The sequence below is a fragment of the Prionailurus viverrinus genome, chromosome D1, assembly GCF_022837055.1.
Source record: "Prionailurus viverrinus isolate Anna chromosome D1, UM_Priviv_1.0, whole genome shotgun sequence".
NCBI classification, from domain to species: Eukaryota; Metazoa; Chordata; class Mammalia; order Carnivora; family Felidae; genus Prionailurus; species Prionailurus viverrinus.
The window spans coordinates 74,331,210-74,356,299 of NC_062570.1; the positions used below are offsets into that span (position 1 = coordinate 74,331,210).

General features: G+C 39.5%; 1 protein-coding gene across 3 annotated transcripts in view; it reads right to left on the bottom strand.

Moving 5' to 3' along the window:
- The window catches only part of TPH1 (tryptophan hydroxylase 1), a 37,657-nt gene extending 14,200 nt beyond the window's left edge, over positions 1-23,457 (bottom strand). For 2 of the 3 annotated variants that reach the window (XM_047878524.1, XM_047878526.1), the window contains exons 1-4: positions 23,431-23,457; positions 10,707-10,843; positions 3,379-3,562; positions 858-958 (exon numbers count right to left, since the gene is read on the bottom strand). In XM_047878524.1, the coding sequence (XP_047734480.1) occupies positions 858-958; positions 3,379-3,562; positions 10,707-10,823 (402 nt within the window). In that variant the 5' untranslated portion in view covers positions 10,824-10,843; positions 23,431-23,457. Of the gene's footprint in view, positions 1-857; positions 959-3,378; positions 3,563-10,706; positions 10,844-17,194; positions 17,207-23,430 lie in introns of those variants that run through there. The other variant, XM_047878525.1, reaches the window with a different exon arrangement.
- Between the last annotated feature and the right edge of the window lie 1,633 nt (positions 23,458-25,090).

Here is a 25,090-nt window from a genome sequence, read left to right on the forward strand (position 1 = left end):
ATAGGCAGATCAGCTGAGGACTGGCTAAGGCAATACACAGTCAATGTATACAGCTAGTAAGTGGCAGATCAAAACCTTGGTGTTGACTCCAGAATTGCGATCTTTTTTCTCCACCTTCCCAGGACCGAAGAGCTCCATGAACAACCCTGATGCTTTGGGCTTACTAATTCTCCAACTCATGCCTATACTGTCTCCCAGGTAATTTTCCAAAGAAACAATTTCGTAGTTCATCAACCACCTAATAAATCAATCATGCTGGACAGTCTTTCTCGCTCCTATCTTTACATGCCTTTCCAACAACCCATGCCCCACTTTAGTAAAAACTGCTGCAGGGGCGCCTGGGTGGGACAGTCAGTTGAGCGTCCGACTTCAGCTCAGGTCATGATCTCACAGTTTGTGAGTTCGAGCCCTGCATCAGGCTCTGTGCTGACAGCTCAGAGCCTGAAGCCTGCTTCCAATTCTGTGTCTCCTTCTCTCTCTGTCCCTCTCCCCCTCATGCTCTGTCTCTTTCTCTCAGATATAAATAAAACATTAACAAATAAATAAATAGATAAATAAATAAATAAAAACTGCTTCAGATTCTGTCTTCATTTTAGAATAACTTTTGGAATAGCTCTTAGTAATAGGAATGCCAGGCATGCGACAGGTGTTTTGGAGCCACTGAGGTTGGATGCTCTTCAGGCCTTTAGTCTGGATTCCACCAACAAGGAAGACTACCAGAACTTCCCAAAATCCAGAGTGAAACAAGATCCTATTTAGTCTAGAATAACCACAATCTCCAAAAAAGAAAATAATTTCCCTTAATTTTTAGTTTGCTTTAAAATATTCTCTTGAAAAGATTTATTAAAGATACTTACAGGATGGTCTGCATCCAGTTCAGATCCATACATCAGAACTCTGTTGGCACAATGATCCAGGTCAGAAATCTTCTTTGGAAACCAAGGAACAGTTTCCATACCTGCAAAAACAAAACCACTGAATGTGGAATAGATGATCTTAAATAAGGCAAGAAGGAAGAAGAAATTAAGAAAGTCATGGATACATTTGGAGGAGATTTTTAATTTTAGCTTGTACTTTGAGGCCAAATTTATACAAGTATATTGCTCTATCTCTTAATAAGTAAAGTTTATCCAAAATTTTTGAGCTTAAAACTTTTTTTGATTTCCTTGAGTTCCTAGGTGTTGGAGAAATGCTGTACTTTAGAAATAGACCTAAAGTACAAAAAAAAACCAAAACCTAAAACTCAGCTATCCTTGGGGTGTCTGGGTGGCGCAGTCGGTTAAGCATCCGACTTCAGCCAGGTCACGATCTCGTGGTCCGTGAGTTCGAGCCCCGCGTCGGGCTCTGGGCTGATGGCTCAGAGCCTGAAGCCTGTTTCCGATTCTGTGTCTCCCTCTCTCTCTGCCCCTCCCCCGTTCATGCTCTGTCTCTCTCTGTCCCAAAATAAATAAAAAACGTTGAAAAAAAATTAAAAAAAAAAAACAACTCAGCTATCCTTAAAAGAGCAGAGTAAGGATGTACAACTTTGCAGACCAAAGGTACAAATTTAATAAGAATGAATGTTTATTTTCGTTGATGCAAAGGATCTTAGAGACCATTTATGTCTTTGCCACTCTGACCTCTCACCCTCCCTGAGACATACAGGCCCTCTGAGAACTCTGGGGTTTTTGCATATGCTATTCTCCTCCCTGGAAAACTTATACCCCACCCCCACTTCCTCCTCCACCCCATCCTTCTGTTTTCCTGAAAATATCCTTCTCTTCCTTCAAGACTCAGATCTAAGGAACCTCCCCTGACCTTGTAGGTTGAGCTATTTCTCTGTCCTCTGGGCTCCTGTGACACTGTTTCTGATTCTTTAAAACATTATCTGTTCATATCTGTGTCTTACAGGAAAGAATGGGAAGGACTCTAGGGGAGGGACTACGTATATCTGTATCCCTGTCTCTTAGTAGAGACATCTGACACAACTTGGTGTTCCCTAAACACCAACTGAACCATTTAGCCCCTAAAACACTCTTCATTTTATAGATGAGGCAACCAAAGCTCAGAGATGAGAAGTAATTTATCCAAGGTAACTCATCTCTATTGGAAGAGAGAGGACTAGAATTCAATCCTTCTTGTTCTAGCCATTTAATGCTCTTTGTAACATACCCAGAATTGATAGTCAGATTTAACCCCGAATACCACAGGGGCACCAGTCCTAGGCTCCTGCTCTGCCAGATGTTAATCCTTTCTTTGTTTGTGGTGGGCCTGGGACACCTAGGATAGCATCTGGAGCACAGGGACTTTGGGCATGGTGGGGACACTCAAGCGATTTGGGGAAGCAGCTATCTGCCACTTAGAAATGGAAGCATATTAGTATTTTAATAACTTACACAGCCATGCAAATGCATAACAGATCGGCATCAGTCCTGATTATACCCTAATGTCGTGCATAATCTAAAGGGACTATTTTATTTTTTTATTTTATTTTTTTTTACAGATTAATATTTTACTTCAGAAAATAAATTTTAAATCAATAATAATATTTTTGTGACATTTCATTTGCTTATTTTCTTTTTTTTTCATTTTGTTTACCTCCTTTTATTTTTTTTTCAATATATGAAATTTACTGTCAAATTGGTTTCCATACAACACCCAGTGCTCATCCCAAAAGGTGCCCTCCTCAATACCCATCACCCACCCTCCCCTCCCTCCCACCCCCCATCAACCCTCAGTTTGTTCTCAGTTTTTAAGAGTCTCTTATGCTTTGGCTCTCTTAAAGGGATTATTTTAAATTGAGTAACATATATATAATGTGGTTGGATTATCTTTTTGTCTTTTGTCCCAAGTAAACTATGCGGATTTTTTTTCACAACAGAAGATCTTAGCCATCTGAAACCTTAGAAGGCTGTGTTGCTTTTCACTTGCTTCTGGTGGGAGCGGGGACAGGGAGGAGTATGTAAAGAGTGTATTCATACCATAATCATCAGCAACTGTCAACATTCTCAACAAATTTGAACACTTAATATCTGCCAGATGGTAGGCCCTGTGGGAGTCTCTAAGGGCTCGGGGATTGTAAATTGAAGGTTTGTGAAATCAAGAAATGTTTGATGATTTGGAAACTGAGAAAACTTCGTCAATTTCTGACTATTCTGAATTCTTTCTTGCACCCAACGTTTCCTTTTCACATTCCCTCACACTTGATAAAAATGTTGCTTTCTAATTGTTCTGTGGTATTTTAAGCAATTACATTTGGGGTTTCCTTCACTACTAGACTGTAAGAAATTTGAGGAGACAGTGTTTTATTTTTATTTTCATGCCTCCAAGATAAATACAAGATTGGACACACATGATGTACTTAATCTTCTCAGGGGGATTTTCACTTTTCGAACTTACCGTCTTCTTTCACAGTAAAATTATCTGGGGGATTCACAGAGAGAACGTTAGTGTAGGACTTCAACAGATGAAAAATATCATTCAGTTGTTCTCTGTTGATATCACAGTCAATAAAGATCTCAAATTCTGAGTTTCTTCTCTTTGATTTTCGGGACTCAATATGTAACAGGCTCACATGTTTCTCCTGTGTAAAGCAGAGAGTGAAGATACATATGACAGCCTCAAATGGTATTAGCCACTGAGCTCGTCACATTCATTACCACTAAAAATCAATTCCACACCCACCATAACATCAAAGGAGAAAGAGGCTGTTTTTGATGCAACAAGCAAAGTAATTCCCCCTAATTAGGTACTGTTCAAAAAAGTTTGAAAAATTAATCACCCACTAGAAAGTCCGTCGAATTGCCAGAAATGAATGGGCTTCAAACCAAAATATCAAACCTGTGAGCACTGGTGGTTCAGTGGTAGAATTCTCAAACCTCCTAGATAAAAAGAACTTTTCAAAGATTCTCACAAATAAAAGCTAGTTTTCAAAAAGGGATATTAATGTTAGTCCTTTAGAAAGAAAAGTTTCCTTTGCGAATATGCATTTAATAAAATTAGCTGAACAGCTTGAACAGAGTATTTAATACCTCAAATCTCTTAAGCTACAAACTTAGTAACCAGCTGAAGCAGATTGCTTCTTCTGCTCTCTCCCCATGCCAGCCTGAGCTGGGTGCCATATGTGCAAGCCTGTGGGAGGAGGATATCTTCTCTTACCAATTTGGATAGCTGAGGACCAGCCCCGGTGACATAATAATGAAACATAAGAACCAATTACCCAACAGTTTTTCCATCAAAAACAAAAAAAAAAATTACAAGGTTGGAAAAGCTCATCTCCAACACTAACCAGTTCAATTTGAATTAACTTGGTGAACACCTATATAGCCAGGTAAGGGCTGTGAAGCATACAAAGAAAGGTAAGATACGCAAGGAGTTTATAATCTGGTAAGCTAACACATGAAAGACTAAAAGAAATAGAAGTAATAAGTATTTGGGTGCAGAGATGTCCTGGGAAAAAGCATTATGGGCTGGAGGAAGTAGAAGTTTCCATGGAGCAGATAAGAACTGAAATGAGTCTTAAGAAACAGAGTGGGAAGACAGAAAAGAAGAAGGCGGATTCAAAACAGGAGGAACTGCATATGTAAAGGTAGGGATGAAGTAAGAACTATTAGGAACATGAACTGACAAGAAAAAAAGAGTATCAGGGAAAGTGGAAAATTGGAATGGGCAAGGTTTATCCTGGAATATAGACTTTATCATGGAATCAATGGAAGAAAGCCAGTTACAAAATATACTGGAGTTGATCAGAGGTACAGGAGAGTTTCTGACATTGGCTGTAGCAACATTTTTCTAGATATGTCTCCTGAGGCAAGGGAAATAAAAGCAAAAATAGACTTTTGGAAGTACATCAAAATAAAAGGTTTCTGCACAGTGAAGGAAACAATCAACAAAACTAACAGGCAACCTACTGAATGGGAGGAAATATTTGCAAATGACACCTCTGATAAAGGGTCAGTGTCCAAAATGTATAATAAAGAGCTGATACAACTCAACATCCAAAAAACAAATAATCCAATTGAAAAATGGGTAGAAGACATGAACAGATATTTCTCCAAAGAAGACATCCAGATGGCCAACACACACATTAAAAGATGCTCAACATCACTCATCACCAGGGAAATGCAAATTGAAACCACAATGAGGGGCGCCTGGGTGGCTCAGTTGGTTAAGCGACCAACTTCACCTCAGGTCATGACCTCACAGTTTGTGAGTTCAAGCCCCGCATGGGGCTCTGTGCTGACAGCTCAGAGCCTGGAGCCTGCTTTGGTTTCTGTGTCTCCCTCTCTCTCTTGTGTTCTGTCTCTGTGTCTCATAAATAAATGTAAAAAAACAATAAATAAAGTTTGTAAAAAAAAAAAAAAAACAACCCAACAACCACAATGAGATATCATCTCACACCTATCAGAATGGCTTAAATAAAAACACAATAAATAACAAGTGTTGTCGAGGATGTGGAGGAAAAAGAACCCTCTTGCACTACTGGTGGGAATGCAAACTGATGCAGCCACTTGCCACCGGTATGAGGTTCCTCAAAAAGTTAAAAACAGAACTACCCTATAATCCAGTAATGACACTACTGGGTATTGACACAAAAAGATACAAAAACAATAATTAGAAGGGATACATGCACCCCTATGTTTATAGGGGCATTATTTATAATAGCTAAATTATATGGAGGAGCCCAAGTATCCATCAATAAAAAAATGGATAAAGAAGCTGTTGTGCATGTATGTATACACACATACACACACACACACATATATGTATATGTATAAATATATGTATACATATACATATATGTGTAAGTGTGTATATATATACATATACAATGGAATTTTATTCTGCCATAAAAAAGAATGAAATCTTGTCATTTGCAATGACGTGGATGGAGCTACAGAGTATAATGCTAAGTGAAATAAGTCAGTCAGAGAAAGACAAATACAATATGACTTCACTCATATGTGGAATTTAAGAAACAAAACAAATGAGCAAAGGAAAAAAAGAGAGAGAGAAACAAACCAAGAAACAGATTCTTAACTACAGAGAACAAACTGACAGGTACCAGAGGGGAGCTAGGTCGGGGGGAAGTGGGTGGGGGGGATGGGTGAAATAGATGATGGGGATTAAGGAGTGCACTTGACGTGTTGAGCACTGGTTTATGTATGGAAGCTTTCAATCACTATATTGTAGACCTGATACTAATGGAACACAGTATGTTTTTTTTTAATATGAAATGTATTGTCAAATTGGTTTCCATACAACACCCAGTGCTCATCCCAACAGGTGCCCTCCTCAGTGCCCATCACCCACTTTCCCTTCCCTCCCACCCCCCATAAACCCTCAGTTTATTCTCAGTTTTTAAGAGTCTCTTATGGTTTTCCTCCCTCCCTCTCTAACCTTTTTTTTTTCTTCCCCATGGTCCTCTGTTACGTTTCTCAGGATCCACATAAGAGTAAAAACATATGGTATCTATCTTTCTCTGTATGACTTATGTCACTTAGCATAACACTCTCCAGTTCCATCCACGTTGCTACAAAAGGCCATATTTCATTCTTTCTCGTTGACACGTAGTATTCCATTGTGTATATAAACCACAATTTCTTTATCCATTCATCAGTTGATGGACATTTAGGCTCTTTCCATAATTTGGCTATTGTTGAAAGTGCTGCTATAAACATTGGGGTACAAGTGCCCCTATGCATCAGCACTCCTGTATCCCTTGGGTAAATTCCTAGCAGTGCTATTGCTGGGTCATAGGGTAGGTCTATTTTTAACTTTTTGAGGAACCTCCACCCTGTTTTCCAGAGCGGCTGCACCAGTTTGCATTCCCACCAACAGTGCAAGAGGGTTCCCGTTTCTCCACATCCTTGCCAGCACCTATAGTTTCCTGATTTGTTCATTTTAGCCACTCTGACTGGCGTGAGGTGGTATCTGAGTATAACACTGTATGTTAACTACACTGGAATTAAAACTTTTTTAGAAAGAAGTAAAGGAGGATTTAATCTATTTCTTATTAATTTTTATAATAAGAATGCACTCATAAATATATTTTTTTAAGTAGGCTCCACTCCCAGTGTGGAGCCCAACATGAGGCTTGAACCCACAACTCTGAGATCAAGACCTGAGCTGAGATCAAGAGTCAGATGCTCAACTGACTGAGCCACCCAGGCACCCCGATAAATATTTTCTGAGTGATGACATGAATAAATATAAAGCTAAATTATGTTTTTTGAGACAAAGAAGCAATAAGTCAATTCTTCCTGAATTACTCTATAAATTGAACACTATCAAAATCAAAATTTTGATGGAATTTGGTGAGGAAATATCACTAAATAATTTAAAATTATTGTTTTCCATCTGCAAGAAAAATTTAGTCAGGAAGATCCAGGAAATTTTATATAAAGTAGAAGTAATAAGTGGGGCATTCCCTGTCATGTATTTCAATTATAGAAACAGAGGCACAGAGAAGTTAAGCAGTTTGCCCAAAGACACACAGCTAATAAGTGTCAGAACTGGAATTCAAACTTTCCATGCTTTTAAACACTAAATTGTAATCCTGTTTTCCAAAAAGGAAGTCAAAATAATGGATAATATGGCCTTCTTTGAGCAGGACTTATATAATTTTAATATTGAAACATTAAAAACTGGCATAGCCAAAAACTGGGACATGACTGCATTGGGAAGATTCAGGGGAAGGAAAGTTGAGGGCGCCACTGGAAAGGGAGCTGTGTCAAAAAAGCTAAGTCTTTACTTCCATTGCAAGAAATCAGTAGGTAATATCTACGAGTGAAAAAAATCAAGAAATAGCAGAATGAGCATATTGTTTATGAACATGGAAGTAGGGGTGCCTGGCCGCTCTGTCGGTAAAGCATGCGACTCTTTATCTCAGGGTTGTAAGTTTGAGCCCCATCTTGGGTATAGAGATTGCCTAAAAATAAAATCTTTCAAAAAACAAGAAACAAAACAAGCAAAAAAACCCATAGAAGTAAGCACTAGAAAAGACAGTTAAAAGAGCTTCAAATAGTTGCCTCCTGCAGGCTGAAGATGAGTAGAATGAGTGCACCCTGGAAATGATGCCACAGTTAGAAGAACAAAGGAAATGGATACATGGGTAGTGCTGACTGAAAGAAAAAGTGTATCATACAGTTACAATTACGTAAATTACTAAGACACGCACAAAAAACTCCACATATTGTAAAGTGCACATGAAAATAACTCAGTGTACAGATCAAACATATCAGAGCAGTTGTGTATCAGGCGGGAGAAATGGAGATCGAATGGAACAATAAAATAAAACAGGAGGAGGGTGGGGCACCTGTGTGGCTCAGTCGGTTGAATGACTTCCGCCCAGGTCATGATCCCACACTTTGTGGGTTCGAGTCCCGCGTCAGGCTCTGTGCTGACAGGCTCAGAGCTTGGAACCTGCTTTGGATTCTGTGTCTGCCTCTCTCTCTGCCCCTCCCCCGCTCTCTCTAGCTCCCCAAAATAAATAAACGTTAAAAAAAATTTTTTTTTAAAAATAGGAGGAGGGGCGCCTGGGTGGCTCGGTCAGTTGAGCGTCTGACTTCGGCTCAGGTCATGATCTCACAGTCCGTGAGTTTGAGCCCCGCGTCGGGCTCTGTGCTGACTGCTCAGAGCCTGGAGCCTGTTTCAGATTCTGTGTCTCCCTGTCTCTCTGCCCCTCCCCTGTTCATGCTCTGTCTCTCTCTGTCTCAAAAATAAATAAACGTTAAAGAAAAATAAAATAAAAAATAGGAGGAGGCTAGCACTATATGCTAACTAATTTGGATGTAAATTTTTAAAAATTAAAAAAAAACAGGAGGAGGCTGTATAAGTCGATGATGATCGTTTACAAGTGATCTAAGATATATGATTAAGTCAACCCTCCGCCCTAAGGTTAACAAAATAAATTAAACTTACCTTAAAAATGAAAAGACATGAAGCAGAAGACTACTATTTTCTTTATAAGCTTTATGGTGTGGGTTCACTTTTTAAACCATGCACACACATTCTTTGATTAAAAATAAAATAAAAAAGACAGTGGATAGAAGAAGAAATAAAGGTATGTTATTTAAAAACTCAAAGGTAGTCAATTAAGAAGTTAAAATAATCATGTAATTATCAAATTTAGGGAGAAGGAAGAGGAAGAAGTGATGGTTATCAGTATCATTCACAAGAGAGAATAAATGAATATCATGTAAAGTTGATAACTCCAAGAGAGGGATCAAAACAATATTTAGATATCATAAATTTGGCGTCAAAGGAATTAAACACCAGAAATAGTTGAAAGTGGTTGCCTCTAGGGAATGGGACTAGGATATGGTTGGTGTATTGAGTAGAAAAACATGCTTTTCATTGCAAACTCTTCTAGACTACTGGTCTCTATGTAAAATGTTTAATTCCTTGAAGTATTATTTTCACATGGCTATAAAATAGCATGTCATATGATATAAACTTGATTTTTAAAAGAGCTAACATCTGCTCTTTACATATGTTAACTCACGATGACCCTGTGAGGGAGGCAGGGTTCTCACTTTATAGATGCAAAGACTGAAGCACAGAGAGACCAATTGATTTTTCCATGGTCACCCAGCCAATAAGTGACAGAGCAAGGATTTGAACTCAGGTGGTCTGCCTCCAGAGCGTAAGAGTTTAATGCCAGTGAAGTTCTATTAGCATAATTTAACCTGCTCCCTCCCTTTGGACAAGTACTTTGTTTATAATTTTAGTTCTTATAAATAAGTCTTTGTGTCCCTAAGCCCATAAACCAGGTTAGGTCCCCCAGTTCAATGCTATCATAGTACTATCTGGTATTTCTTTTAGGTCACTTTATACACATGTAACTATTTATTTACTATCATTATTTGTTTATTTGCTGTCTTTCTCCCTAGACTATATACACTGTGAGGGGAGGTACTGTGTCTACTCTGTTCAGGTCTACATCCTTAGATTCTAGCAGGCACTTGGCACACAGTAAGTACTCAGTAAATATTCATGTTCTGCCTGACTGACCCCTATTTCCTTAGGATGGGTTTATCGAAGTGAAATTACTGGATCAAAATATGTGAACTTTTTTTTTTTTTTTTTGAGAGAGAGAGAGGGAGGGAGAGAATACAAGCAAGAGAGGAAGGGGCAGAAGGAGACAGAGAATCCCAAGCAGGCTCCATATCCAGTGCCGAGCCCAACCCCATGGGGCTTGATCTCAAGACCGTGAGATCATGACCTGAGCCCAAATCAAGAGTCGGACAGTTAGTTACCCAGGTGCCTCAAAATACAAGAACATTTTAAGGCATTACCTATTGTTCCGCCTATTGTTTCCCTAAGCATTATACTAAGTTACCCTCATACCAAAGGTGTATTTAAGTCCCAAATGCATTAAAGCTTTGACAGTAGGGAACAGTATAACTGTAGAATCTTCATTATTTTGCTATCTTAACAATATCATTAAATATATTATGAATATGTCATTAAATATTAAATTTTAATATTTTATTTAATTAAAATAAAATGAAAATTTGCTTCTCTGAAATCCGTGAAGTGACTCTTTCCTCCCGGCTCCTTAATTAGTTATTTGTATCTTCTGTTCCATAAATGAGAATTGAGCAGTATTTTAGAAATGTAAGTGCTTAAGAAGAATTTACAGTAATTTACACTTTAAATGTAATTCTGGAGACTCCTTTTAGAAGGATTTTATGCAAAAGTATAAAAATATGGAGAGCGCTTACCTGGAAGATTTTCAGCGCTTTTATTAGTCCACCAACTTCATTCTTCAAGGAAAAAATGAGAGTTGCCCTTCCTCTTTCTAGGGAATGGTCTTTATTTTCCTTATTGTCTTCAATCATGATGAGTTTGGTGTACTTCTCTAAAAACAAAGTATGAAAATAGAGAGGTCTAAAAGAGAAGTCGTGCAAGAGAGGCTGTATTTGACAATATTTGAAACCAAAGAAAATACTTGATAACATTAACCACGTTTTAGTTTCCTCACCTGTGAAACATGGATTTGTAGATATGCTTTGCAAGACTGTAATGAGACCAACATAAGATAAAACATTGCCTAACAGTGCCTGGAATATAATAGGCATACAATGCATGTTAGTAGTTTCCTTTTCTTTTTCTCTAACTCAATCCTTTCAGGGCATGATTCATGCCTACTGGCTTCTTACAGTCTTCCTACTGTGCCTGAACTGGCCACTCTTTCTCTGTTAAAGCCTACCTCCTCTCCCGCAACAATTTCAGCACTTTATTTATTTATACTGGGTCTTAAATTCAAGTTTTATTCTCACATGTCTTGTCTTTTTTTTTTTTTAATTTTCTTTATTTTACATCCAAATTAGCATATAGTGCAACAATGATTTCAGGAGTAGATTCCTTAGTGCCCCTTACCCATTTAGCCCATCCCCCTCCCACAACCCCTCCAGTAACCCTGTTTGTTCTCCATATTTAACAGTCTCTTATGTTTCATCCCCCTCCCTGTTTTTATATTATTTTTGCTTCCCTTCTCTTGTGTTCATCTGTTTTGTCTCTTAAAGTCCTCATATGAGTGAAGTCATATGATTTTTGTCTTTCTCTAATTTCACTTAGCATAATACCCTCTAGTTCCATCCATGTAGTTGCAAATGGCAAGATTTCATTCTTCTTGATTGCCGAGTAATACTCCATTGTATATACATACCACAACTTCTTTACCCATCCATCGATGGACATTTCGGCTCTTTCCATACTTTGACTATTGTTGATAGCGCTGCTATAAACATTGGGGTGCATGTGTCCCTTCGAAACAGCACACCTGAATCCCTTGGATAAATGCCTAGTAGTGCAATTGCTGGGTCGTAGGGTAGTTCTATTTTTAGTTTTTTGAGGAACCTCCATACTGTTTTCCAGAGTGGCTGCACCAGCTTGCATTCCCATCGTCTTGTCTCTTAACAGGGCAGCAAGCCCCTTAGAACAAGGACAAGGCCTTCTATTTTTTTCCATAAATTCAAGAGCCTGGGCAGCTCTGGACACATGGGGGCTACAAGAATAACAGCTAGCCAAGAGAATTCTGGTTCCACATTAAGTATCTTCTTTCTTCTCCAACTTGGAATCCCCCAGGCTGTGGGCCCTGAAAGGCCATTTAGCCTATTAGCCTACAAGAGCTATGTGATTATAAATCCAACTCTGTGTATGTGTGTTGGGGGAGGTAAAGATATTGTGGGCATGAAAGTGGAGTATAATAACTTTTACCTGAAAAATAAGATCTGGATTAATAAATGGAAACAGTATATGGAGTATTTATTCTTATTAGTTTTCTTATTAATTCTTCCTAATTGCCCAGTTTTGTGTTTCAGTTCTAGTGGAATTAACTTTTAACAACTTAGATGGATGTGAACAATTCCACTGCCTTTTAGCTGCTCACACTCATGGATCCAAGTCTGAAGCAGTATCACCCAGAATGTATAGAATGATGCTGTGGCTTGAAGTCACATAGACTGTGTCAAATCCCCCACAGCTCAAACTTCATTAACTCATGGAAGCCTTCCCTGATCTCCCCAAGTCCATTCCCCTCAGAGTTCAAGATCGCCACAACATATACCTCCTGTTTATAGCAATGGTCACAGATGCAGTTGTAGCTCGGTTTCAGTGAGTATTTGGTTATGTTCAGAAACGTAGACGGTAGTATAAAATTCCTGGCGTCTAGTTGAGAGCTGTCTTCTCAGATGAACTAGAGATCTACCTTGGCATCTTCTCGAGCACCTGTTTACATTGCTAAATAGTGTACAGAAATATTTGGAAGGTGAAGTCAGACATATCTATTCGTTGGTCTGATATTAATCAGTATATGACCTTGGGCATGTTATTTAACCTTTTTTTAAAATTATTTTTTAATGTTTATTTATTTTTGAGAGAGATAGAGAGACAGAGTGCAAACAGGGGAGGGGCAGAGAGGGAGGGAGATACAGAATCTGAAGCAGGCTCCAGGCTCTGAGCTGTCAGCACAGAGCCCGATGCAGGGCTCGAACCCATGAATGGTGAGATCATAACCTGAGCTGAAGACAGTCGCTCAACCGACTGAGTCACCCTGGCACCCCTAAATATTTTTAATTGTGTCAATTTATTCTCTATAACTAAAACAATCTCTATGTCAAATACTTTAAAACCAAACACTCCGGTTAAATTTAATAATAATCTGGATTGTTCTGTAGCTCAACTGTTTACTAATGGTAAATGAAATTTCAACTTAGGTGCATTCAAGTGTATGAAGTACCATAGTCAGTGTTAAGGAAGTAAAGACTAAAAAATAAGACAAATTGCCTCCAAAGAATTCACAGACTTATGTATGAGGGGTGGGGGAAGGAGAGGCAGACCTCCCAATAAGTACAAATAAGCAGAAGAGAATGGGACCCTGAGATCCAGCTATGATATCTGAGGAGCACATCACCCCCTCATTTCCCCCACGCCATGGCCAATATCCTAAAGATAATTGGAGATGGCTTCTGGCCCATCCATAAGTCTGATCAGAAAGGATTGATGGATGAGAAACAAGAGATCCTAAGAGAGACTTATGGCTTCAAAGAAACTGACCCTTTGGTGAACTTTAAGTATACACAGGAAATTCTGAACTGGTGGCTCTGGGCTAAAAATTCAGGGATGCATTCTCACACTGCTTTTAGAGATGTGAAAATCTTTGGAAACATTCTTATCTAACTGTCATTCTTTTTGTTCCACCCAGAGCATGGGTGATTTTGTCCTATTATATGCAGATACAAACAATAAGACAGACATAAAACCAGATAGCAAATTGCTAGTAAAAAATTCATCTACAAATTTATCTAGACAAGTTCTGATTTCTATGTGCATCAGTTTCCTTATTTACAAAATTGGAGGGAGGATAATTGATATCAATCTCATGGTTATAAGGAGGAGTAAATATATATATATATAATGTATAAAACTGTTAGAACAGTTGTTAACCTACACCAAGTACTCAATAAATATTAGCTCTAACAATGGGAAGTGCATCCCAAATTTCCCCATCTTCCAAAAAAGACAAAATGTTAAATGTAATAAAATTGACATTCTAAACTACCTTAGCTAAGAAGTTTTCTTGCTCTGGGAATTAAGCATTTTACAAGAGGGTAAAGGTTGTTTTGCAACATAAAATGTAAGTATTCTTTTGTCTTGAGGTGATTTTCAGTTTCATTAGTTCTTTTATTATGAAACTCCTAAAATATACTGTTCCAAATCACAAGTGAAGAATTTAGCAATTCTTTTGCAAACAAACAGATGAAGACTCCAGTTAGCCTCTGTTTACTAAGTCCCCATTTTCCTTGATATTGTCACCAAGACATGCTGAAGGAAGAGGATTCTGGAAATATAAGCTACTTCCTAGACCACCACCATGTTCATAATGAAGGCAAATTTAACAACTGGGAGCAAGGATCAGAGAACAGCAAAGAAAGGTGATTTTTGCCAGTCAGTGGGAAAACTGACAGAATTTCAGATAGCCTGACAGTTCACCCTTCCATGATCTCTTAGAGATTAGAATACAACTCTTCATATAAAACTATATAAAGATTTCCTTTCACATTTCAAAACCAATCCTTAAGTTCCTCGGGGAACCACTGTAAAAAGGCACTAACACTCATGGTTGATCTCACTCCATCTTTTTGGGATTCATAATTCTCTCTTCTTTCCCTGGTTCTGGAATGGATCTAGTTTTGCTACCAATATCTCTTTAGTGGGTTGGGGCATAGAAGGGTGAAGGATACATTAGTTGAATATTTATCATGTACAAGGCATTTTATGTTGAGATTTTGAAACATTCCTATCCCTCTTGTTTAAGTCAATATAAGAATGAAGTTTCTCAAAAGGAACTTTTGCTAAGAAACTAGAAGAAAACAATTCTCACTCACTCCCCTATTGCCACCCTCCACCCACCACCAGATCCCCCCAAATAAGCTTACAGAGCACAGGGGTTTGATCTCCACTGAAAGTTGGCCATAATTTTGCCTGGTTGAGCTTATGAAGCATAAGTTCTTTTTTCCTTTATTCAATTACCCCCAAAGCCTTTTCAGAACCTCAAAATTTTCTCTTGTCACTTTTTTTTCCCTCCTCCCCCCCCCCCCCCCCAACATACCTATCCCTTCCTACTCCTTCAGAAGGAAAAACCACAGCACAGACTGGTAAGATAAAAGCTATCGAGTGTCCAAGAGGTCACACTTGTTTAAACCCGTATCTCATCAAGACAAGTATAGATTTTATTTTTAAAGTAACACTCTAATGAGCCAATGCCAACTGGTATTTTCCCTTTTCCTGTAAAAGGCAGGGAGTCATTCTCCTGCTGCATTTCCTGGCTTGACTGAAGATGCACTGGTGTGGAGGATATACCATTAGAAATATGGAGGACATCCCGAGAAGGAGGTCAGAAGATCAACTGTCTCTTTAAAGAGTAGAAGTCAGGGGCGCCTGGGTGGCTCAGTTGGTTAAGTGTCTGACTTCGGCTCGGGTCATGGTCTCACAGTTCATGGGTTCGAGCCCCGCATGGGGCTCCATGGGGCTCTGTGCTGACAGCTCGGAGCCTGGATCCTGCTTTGGATTCTGTGTCTCCCTCTTGCTCTGCTCCTCCCTGACTCACGCTGTCTCTCTCTCTCAAAAGTAAATAAGCATTAAAAAAAAAATAAAATAAAAATAAAGAGTAGAAGTCAATGTGTTTACATTGACTAACTCTTTTCTCCCCTCAGTTTAATCAGTAACAAGTATAATTTAAATTTATCTAATAATCATAAAGAACTATCAAATTAAAATATTTGGAAGCACGGATGCTGTTTGAAGACAGAATTAAATGGTGTGGGAAGGACTGGTATGGAGGGAGAGAATCTTCCAGAGAATCTTGATTTTCTTTTCTGACTGGGGGAAGGGAATAAAAATGAAAGTAGAAATGAAATACAAAAGAAAACAGTGCCCATGAAATACAAAAGAAAACAGTGTCCATGAAAAGCATTTTTCTAGGGAATACAGGCACTGGCAAAGAAAATGGAAATAGAAGCCACATCCTTATCTGAAGATAAGCTAATATGATAACAACATGTATACAAGTGAACTTCAGCGCTGAAATTCATAAACCACAGATTATGGCTTCACACAAACACTTGTAGTTACTTTAAGCTGTGCTCACATCTCCTTTTAAAGCAAATAAATGAATTCCATTCTTCTTTAATAATTAATTGACAGGCACAAACTTTTACTGGACCAGAAAGCTTAACTCTAGTTTCCCACCCCACACCTCAAGCCAACTAGACTAGAACATCAGTTGGGAATTAATTTTAAACCACTGAAACCAAACGGTCAGAGGCAAGGTTAAGCTTACCTGTTGAATCTGAACCACTAGCACTGTTTGTCAGTTGTAACTTTGTACCAAAGCTCTTAGTACTGTGTTAGGGTGCCATGAGGCTGAGAGGCTTTGCAGCTGAAATACTCTTTCCTTTGGAAATGTCTAAGGGATGGTTCCCTTTTTTGTTTTTAATGTGTGTTTATTATTGAGAGAGAGCACAAGGAGGGAGGGGCAGAGAGAGAGAGAGAGAGAGAGAGAGAGAGAGAAGGAGAGGGAGGGAGGGAGAGAGAGAGAGAGAGAGAGAGAGAGAGAGAAAGTGAGAGAGAGAGAGAATCCCAAGCAGGCTCCGTGCTTGTCCACACAGAGCCCAAATTGGGGCCCAAACCCACCAACCATGAGATCATGCCCTGAGCCGAAATCAAGAGCCAGATGCTTAACCCACTAAGTCACCCAGGCGCCCCTAAGGGATGGTTTCTTTAATGAAAGAAGGAAGAAAGAGATGTTGCTATTTGAGAAGGAAAGGAAGAAGAATGCATTTGTTTTTGCTAACATAAAGGAGTCATACATACAGACTTCAGTTCAACTGTGAACTTGCTGAGAAATGTAAAATGCAAGAAATACCCACCTCACAGGATTTGTTGTGAAGGTGAAATAAGATGATGTGTAAAGAGCCTGTTCTTGGCACACAGCAGGCCCTCAAAAATTGTGTCTTTTCTCCCCAAAGAGGGTAGAAGGAAAGGAGAAAAGTCATCACAGGGGTACAACTTCGATTCCCCAGATCCAGATTCCCACGAGTAGTTACCTCCTGGGGGAGTGACCCTGCCTCCGCCCCGTGCCTGCCCAGCGTCCCCAGATCCGCGACGGTGGTACCAGATCCCCGCCAGTAGGAGCCACCCCACTCACCTGTGGTGCTGCCGCCGGCGATAACCTGGTGCTGCCGGCGGACCAGGGCTGCCCGCCTCTTATAGTAAACGGGATTCGGAGCGGGCCAATGAACGCCCGAGGCAGCCGGACAGTGGCCAATGAGAAGGCCGTTCGCCTGCCGGGCTGGAGAGAGTTGGCCGAGAGCTGACCCCTGCTCGGTGGGGACAGTCCCTGCCAGCCTGTGCAGAGATTCGCGCGCCTTAGCCTTTAGGTACAACGGACTGGTGTTTTAATTAAGCTAATGCCAGGCCATCCTTAACTACATAAGTCTAACATTAAACAATCCAGAGTTGGAAATTCCCTCCAAACCAAGATGACGTCTATTTTCAACATAATGATCTCCTTCCTATAGGCTTGCCTGCTTCTCCAGATTGGCACCAAAGCAGGGATTCCCCCACCTCCCACGTGCCTCTGTGCTTCTAGGTTATTTCGTCACCATTCTTTTGGTGCTTTCCCTTATTCCTTGAGGCAGAGCAATTGTTGAACTTTTTAGAAGGGACATGCTCATTACTCTTCCAATTAAAATTTAAAGCTGCAGGCAGATGAACATACTATGTTAGTAGAAAAAAATATGTGAACAACATGGCACAGAAACCAAAAATTGGACGAAGTTATTTACTGGTTGAGTGCTCAGTCTAGGGACTGAGGACTATAGTTGTAGGACATTTTTCTTCAATTTTTTTAAAGTCAAGTTTATTTTTTTTAAGTTTATTTAGAGAGAGAGAGCGCGTGCAAGGGAGGGACAGAGAGACAGGGAGAGGATAGAGAGTCCCAAGCAGGCTCTGCTAAGAGCACGGAGCCGGAAGGACTCTGTCCTGCAAACTGAGATCATGTCAAGTCAAGTTTATTGCTGTATAATTTATACACAGTAAAATTCACCCTTTTGAGATGTACAGTTCTGTGAGTTTTGACAAACATATACAGTTGTGCGACTACCAATCAAAATACACAATATTTCCATCACCTCAAAAGAGTTCCCTTGTCTTAATCCTTCATCTATCTTCAAAGCAAGCAATGTGGCATCTTTAAATCTCTGACTGGCCTGCCTATCACTTGTAAGGACCTTTCTGATTACTTTGTGGCTACTCAGATAATCCAGGATAATCTTTCCATCTCAAAATCCTTAATTTAATCACATCTGCAAAGTCGCTTTTGCCATGTAAAATAACATATTCACAGGTTCCAAAGATTAGGATGTGGACGTAACTGTACCAAAATTAGAAGATGGGAAAGGGTCTTTCTCCTTATGTTTGTACTATTCTATTTCTGTGGAAATCTATAGCAAGGAGTTTTCTGATCCTGAGATGTGCCTTTTGAGATATTAAAAGTACTGGTGCCATGGATGGTAATGAAGAAACACCTCATTGCACTTCCTGGATCTTCAGCAGAACCTGAGACAGGACACATCCCAACTCCACTTCTCATTTGCTAAGCTGACTTGGTGGTATGTTTGGATTGCCCACCCCCCCTCCCTTGATCTTTGCCAGCTCCTTCTCCTCTTCCCTCCAGATACCCATGGTTCTTCTGAGCAAAGATCTAAGGCCCTCTTCTCCTCACAGTCTATACACTTTTCCTTGCCAATGTCATCTTCTCTCGTGTCTTTAAGTGCCCTTGGTAAGCCAACAATTCCAAAATATATATTCAAAGCCCAAATCTTCCTTCTGAACTCCAGATCTTCTATGTCCAATAGCTTATTTTATATCTCCACTTCTGTAACACACTGGCATCTTAACATATCCAAAAGAGACCCTGGGAAAGTAACAAGTGTTGATGAGGATGTGGAGAGATCTGAACCATTGCACACTGCTGGTGGGAGTATAAAATGACTCAGCCATTGCAGAAAACAGTTGGTGGTTCCTCAAAAAGTTAAACAAAGAGTTAACATATGACCTGGTAATTCTACACCAAGGTATACACCCAAAAGAACTGAAAACAGATTTTTAGACAAATCCTTATACACAAATGTTCACAGCAGCATTCATCACAATAGCCGAAAGGTAGAAACAAATGTCCATCCAAATGCCCATCAGTGGATAAATGGATAAACAAATACATGGATATACATACAATGAAATACTATTCAGTGATTTAAAAACAAAAACAAAAAACAGCAACATACTCATACATGCTACAACCTGGATGAACCTGGAAAATGTTACACTGCCTGAAAGAAGCTAGACACAAAATGCCACATATTGTATGACTCAATTTATAGGAAATATCCAGAATAGGTAAATCAAGAGAAACAGATACAGTGTGGTGGCTGCCAAGGGTGGGGAGGAGGAGCTAAGGAGTAAGTATTTAATGGGTATAGGGTTTTATTTTGGAATGATCTGATTCCAAATATTTTGGAAGTAGACAGAGGTAGTGGTTACACAAAATTGTCAATTTATTAAATGCCACTGAATTGTTCAGTTCTTTTTTAATTAAAAAAATTTTTTTAATTTAATGTTTATTTATTTTGAGAGAGAGAGAGAGACAGAGACAGAGTATGAGCAGGGAGAGGGGCAGAGAGAGAGGAGACACAGAATCTGAAGCAGGCTCCAGGCTCCGAGCTGTCACCACAGAGCCCTACATGGGGCTCGAATTCATGAGCCGTGAGATCATGACCTGAGCTGAAGTCAGACGCTCAACCAACTGAGCCACCCAGGTGCCCTGAATTGTTCAGTTTAAAACGGTTAATTTTATGTTATGTGAACTTCACCTCAATAGAAAAGGTAAATGATTTCCCTGCCCCCCCTCAAGTCTCTGTCCTTCCTGCATATTCTTCTTTCTCATCTCCTTCATTTCACGAATGAAGAAATTTGGTCTCTTCTATCTCTAATACAGACTTGAACTCATGCATTCCTCCCCATCTCCTCTGCCACTCTGCCAGTCCAATCCACCATCTTGTCTCTGAAATACTGCAACTGTCTCCTCACTGGCTTTCCTTTCTCTTCCTCTATTCTCATTTTTATTTTATTTTTTTTAATGTTTATTTTTGAGAGAGAAAGAGCGTGAACACGGGAGGGGCAGAGAGAGAGGGAGACACAGGATCTTTAGCAGACTCCAGGCTCTGAGCTGTCAGCACAGAGACTAACGTGGGGCTCAAACCCATGAACTGTGAGATCATGACCTGAGCTGAAGCCAGATGCTCAGCTGACTGAGCCACCCAAGTGCCCCGCTCCAGTCTCATTTTTTAAATATGCCAAAAACTATTGTCGAGTCTACACGATAATTTTTGCCACACTTTACAAATGCAAACACAATCATGTCACTACACTGATCATAACCATGTAAGGCTCCCCATTATTCATATGATGAAGTTTAAAGTCTTTCATCATCTGCAAAGGCCTCCAATCTGGCCCGTGTGCACCTCTCTGGCTTGTTTCCTTTCACTCTCCCTTTCTTCACCACATTCCTTCTACTATTGCATTCTAGTCCTCTCTGCAAAGCTCCTTCCCATTTCAGGACCTTCCCACATCCTTACCCTGAAGATCTCCACCCTCACACTCCAACCCTGACTCTTCACCTGATTATATTTTCTCATCCCTTATTTAAGTTTTCACATAAGGATCAATTCCTTCCCTGAAGTAAACTATCCCCCAGTCTAAACTAGGCTCTCATCTGCCCCTTTCTTCATACCCTGCCCTTTTACTTCAGAGCACTTGTAACAACAGCTATCAGTTATTTGTGTGATTCTATTTACTTATATCTCCCACAAGGAAAAAATTTTCTGTTTTTTGCTTTTGTTTTTTTGTTAAGTCTCCAATGGCTATCCCAGTGCCTGGCACATAGGGGTTTCTCAATATATTTGTTCAATTAATGACAACTGAATGATAGAACCTATTTGCAAATATGTGCCCATATATGCATTCAATCTAGCATTTCTGTAGAACTCATTCCCAGATGTGCAATACTGCCAAATTGCCTTCCAAAAAGATTATATCAGCTTACATTCCTACTCCCAAGAATATAAAACATCCTCATCCCAACCAACAGTGGATGCAATTAATCTCAATTTTGATAATCTGAGTAGCAAAGACAAGTGTCTAATTTTTAATTAGCTCTTTCCTAATTATTAGCAGAGCTGAGCATCTTTTCAGACATTTGTTCACATGTGAATTTCCTGTCACTGCTCATTCTTTAATCAGGCTATATTTTTCTTGATAGGGAGGAGCTGTCTAAATATTATGGATAGTAACTATTATATATGGATCATTATCCCCTAAGCCTTTCATTCGTCTTTAACTTCATTACAGATGTCTTATACTTTGCAACTGTTTTTATAAAGTCAAATAAATCTTTTACGCTGGACTTTAAAGGGGCCCCCAATTCACCCCCTTCTCCCTCCTTCCAGTTCTAAGGTGGACAAGGGGAGATTCATTGTGGGTATGGTGTAAGGAGTTAAGCGTGGAAGCAGGGAGACTGGCTGAAAGGCTACTGAAGGGGTCCAGCTGAGAGATATGATGGTGGGTATGGGTAAAGTACAAAGAGAATGAAATACCCACCAACTTCAGAGGTGGAGTCCATAGGATCAGCTGATGACAGGGGTGGTGGACCTGGTAAGGGAACCTGAGTTTCAAGGATGATTTATAAGCTCTTTGCTTGGCATTTGGAGCAGGTTTGGTAAGGGGTAGAAAATGAAGTCCTGTTTTGAACTTGTTAGGTCTGATATGCCTCCTTTTTTCCAAATGAAAATGTCAGGTAGGCATCAAGCAGTGGGAGTCCAAAATTCAGAAAGAGATCACAGGCAGAGATACAAATTTATAAGTCACTGGTATAATGATCATATATAAAGATAATATATAAAATCACAGGGCTGGATGAAACTTCTAGGGAGAAAATGTGTCAAGAGACAAGAAAGAGGCCCAGGACTGGGCCCCGGGGCATGCCAATGTTCAGAGGCCAGAAAGAGGAGGAAAAGGAGGCTGAAGGAATGGACACCAGGGAGGGAGAAAACTCAGGGGAAGGTGGTGTCCAGAAGCCAAGAGGAGAAAGTGTTTTAAGAAGAGGGAAAGAATCATCAATTGCATTTAACGCTACTTCAACTCAAGGACAGAAATGTAACCACTGGATTCAGCAACAGGGAAGTCTGGGATTACCAATAAGAGCAATTGTGGGACAATTGGGAATTGGTGGTGTGGGACAGAGGGAATCCAGATTACATGCGCAGAGGTGATATTAGGTCACAGAGTCAACTCTTTCAGAGGAGTTTTGTTGTAGACGAGCAGAAAAATGTGGTAGCGGCTAGAGGGGGATATGGGGTAAAGGGAAGGATTTTTGTTGTTGTTAAGATAGGAAATACTAAAGAACGAATGATCCAGTAGGGCAGAAGAAATGGATGATTTAGAAAGTCAGAGAATAACTGTAGGAGCAAAGTCCATCCTAGTGATCTCATTAGTTCTAATAGGTCAGTCAGCTGAGTCTCTTGACTTCATAGGTACACAGTCATATCCTCTGAAAAGGCACATGAAAAAAAAAAATAACAGCACTTTTCAAATAAGTGATCATCATAAAAGTCAGCAGGGTGGTTTGTTTTGGGGGAAGGCAGGAGTTACAACTGAGAGCAGGCATATAGATGGGCTTCTGGTTGACTGACAAAGTTCTCTATTTCTTGAGCTAGGTGATAGATACTGCAGTATTTGCTTTTTCAATAAGATGCACATTGGTTTCATGCAGTTTTCTGTTTCTGTGTTTTATTTGACAAGAAAAAGATTAATGAAAAACAAAATAAACTGTAAAAATAATAGCATTGTTTAATCCTTTCTTTTTAATATTTATACTTTATACCTATTTGTTTTTCATCCAATGTATTAGGTAGGGCTGTCAGAACAATGTTTAATATAATAATATCCTGTTTTGTTCCAGGTTTTGTTTTTTTTTTTTAATGTTTATTTTTGAGAGAGATGGAGCATGAGCAGGGGAGGGCAGAGAGAGAGAGGGAGACACAGAATCCAAAGCAGGCTGCCGGCTCCAAGCTGTCTACACAGAGCCCAACACGGCTTGAACCCACAAACCGCGAGATCATGACCTGAGCCAAAGTCGGACGCTCAACCAACTGAGCCACCCAGGCACCCCTTGTTCCAGGTTTTAATGGGAATGTTTCTAATGTTTTAATTAAGAATATTTGCTTAATGAATATTTGCTTAATGAAGTTTTCTTATTTCAGACTATAAAGGGGTTTTTCTCAGAAATAGATGTTAAATTTTATCAAATGAATTGTTGGCACTTACTGAAATGATCACACAGCTCTTCTTTTTTTAATGCATTAATATAGTGAAGTACATTAAAAAATTTCCTGGGGCGCCTGGGTGGCTCAGTCGGCTAAGCATCTGACCTCGGCTCAGGTCATGATCTCATGGTTTGTGAGTTCGAGCCCTGCGTTTGTGAGCTCGGTGCTGACAGCTCAGGGCTTGGAACCTGCTTTGGATTCTGTGTCTCCCTCTCTCTCTCCCCCTCCCCCACTTGTGCTCTTTCTCTGTCTCTCAAGAATAAATAAATGTAAAAAATAAAAAAAAATAAAAAAGATTTCCTAACGTAAACCATCTGTACACCTGTGAGATAAACTCACTTTGGTCATGATGTCTATTTTTATATATCTTTTTTTATGTCTATTTAAAATGTCTATTTTTATATATATTTTAATATGGTGCTAAATTTTATTTGCTGGCATTTTGTCTAGAATTTTTGCATCCATATTAATAGAAAAACTGGCCTATAGTTCTTTTGTGTGTGTGACTGTTCTTACCGAGTTTTGTAAACAGCATTTTGTTGTCTCTGTAGAATTCAGAAATTTCCCACCATTTTCTGTTGCCTTGAGATAGAAACAAGGGTAGTTTTTTTTTTTACTATCTTTCCAATGTGAATATTATTAACCTTTCAAGGTCTTCTGTCTCTTTTTGAGTATTTTAGTATTGACTATTTTCCTAGAAAGTTATCCACTATTTAAAGGTTTCCATGTGGTTGTGTTCTTTTGGTTTCTCCCTTAAAAAATGTTTTTATTTACTACACTGGAGTCAGAGAATGTGCCTATCTTATTTCTACTTAGGGAAATTTATGAGGATGTTCTTCGTGCCTCATCACATTATCAAACGTTATGGATATTCCATTAAATTTGAAAAGAATGTGAATTCTTCATTTGGGGGTATGTAATAATCAGGCTAACTGCAATAACAAGTTATCCTTTTTTTATGCTGACACAATAAAGGTTCATTTCTCTCTCACTCTAAATCCAACATGCACTGGAAGACCCTGCAGGGCAGCTTCTCTCCATGTGCTTCTCTGGGTGGGTGCTTACTCAGGGATTCAGGTAACTTCCACCTTGTGCCGCTACTGTCTCAATCTGTGGCTGTCACCAGAGAGAAAAGAGCTGTGAGGTGGCATGCCAGCTCTTAAATGCTATGGCTTTTCTTTCATTGACTACAACTAATCACAATGCCCCTCCTTAGTGCAAGATAGCTACCATCTCCCTAGAAATCCAGGAAGATGGGAACGAAATATGAAGAGCCCAAATATTTTTTTTTCCACTGTAGGATACAAAGATCTACACATGTGTGCATTTAGAGCATAGGAATTAAGAGCACGCACTGTTGAGGCCAAATGCAGTTCTGCCATTTACTTAGCTCGGTGGTCTCAGGCAAGTTACTTAACTCTTCCATGCCTTGGCTTTTCTATCTGTAAAATGAAGATTAGGTAGCAAGCCTTTCTCAAAGGATTGTAATCCTCATACAAGCCTTTGAGACAGGCATGCTATCATATTAGTTGTATCACTTATAAGTTAGACCAAAAGTCCCTTTAAATTTTTTGCCTTGAATTCTGTTTTTCGATTCCTGCCTTCTATTTTATCACTTACCTAGTTTCTCTTTATCCATCCCTTTATTGTGTGTTGTCACA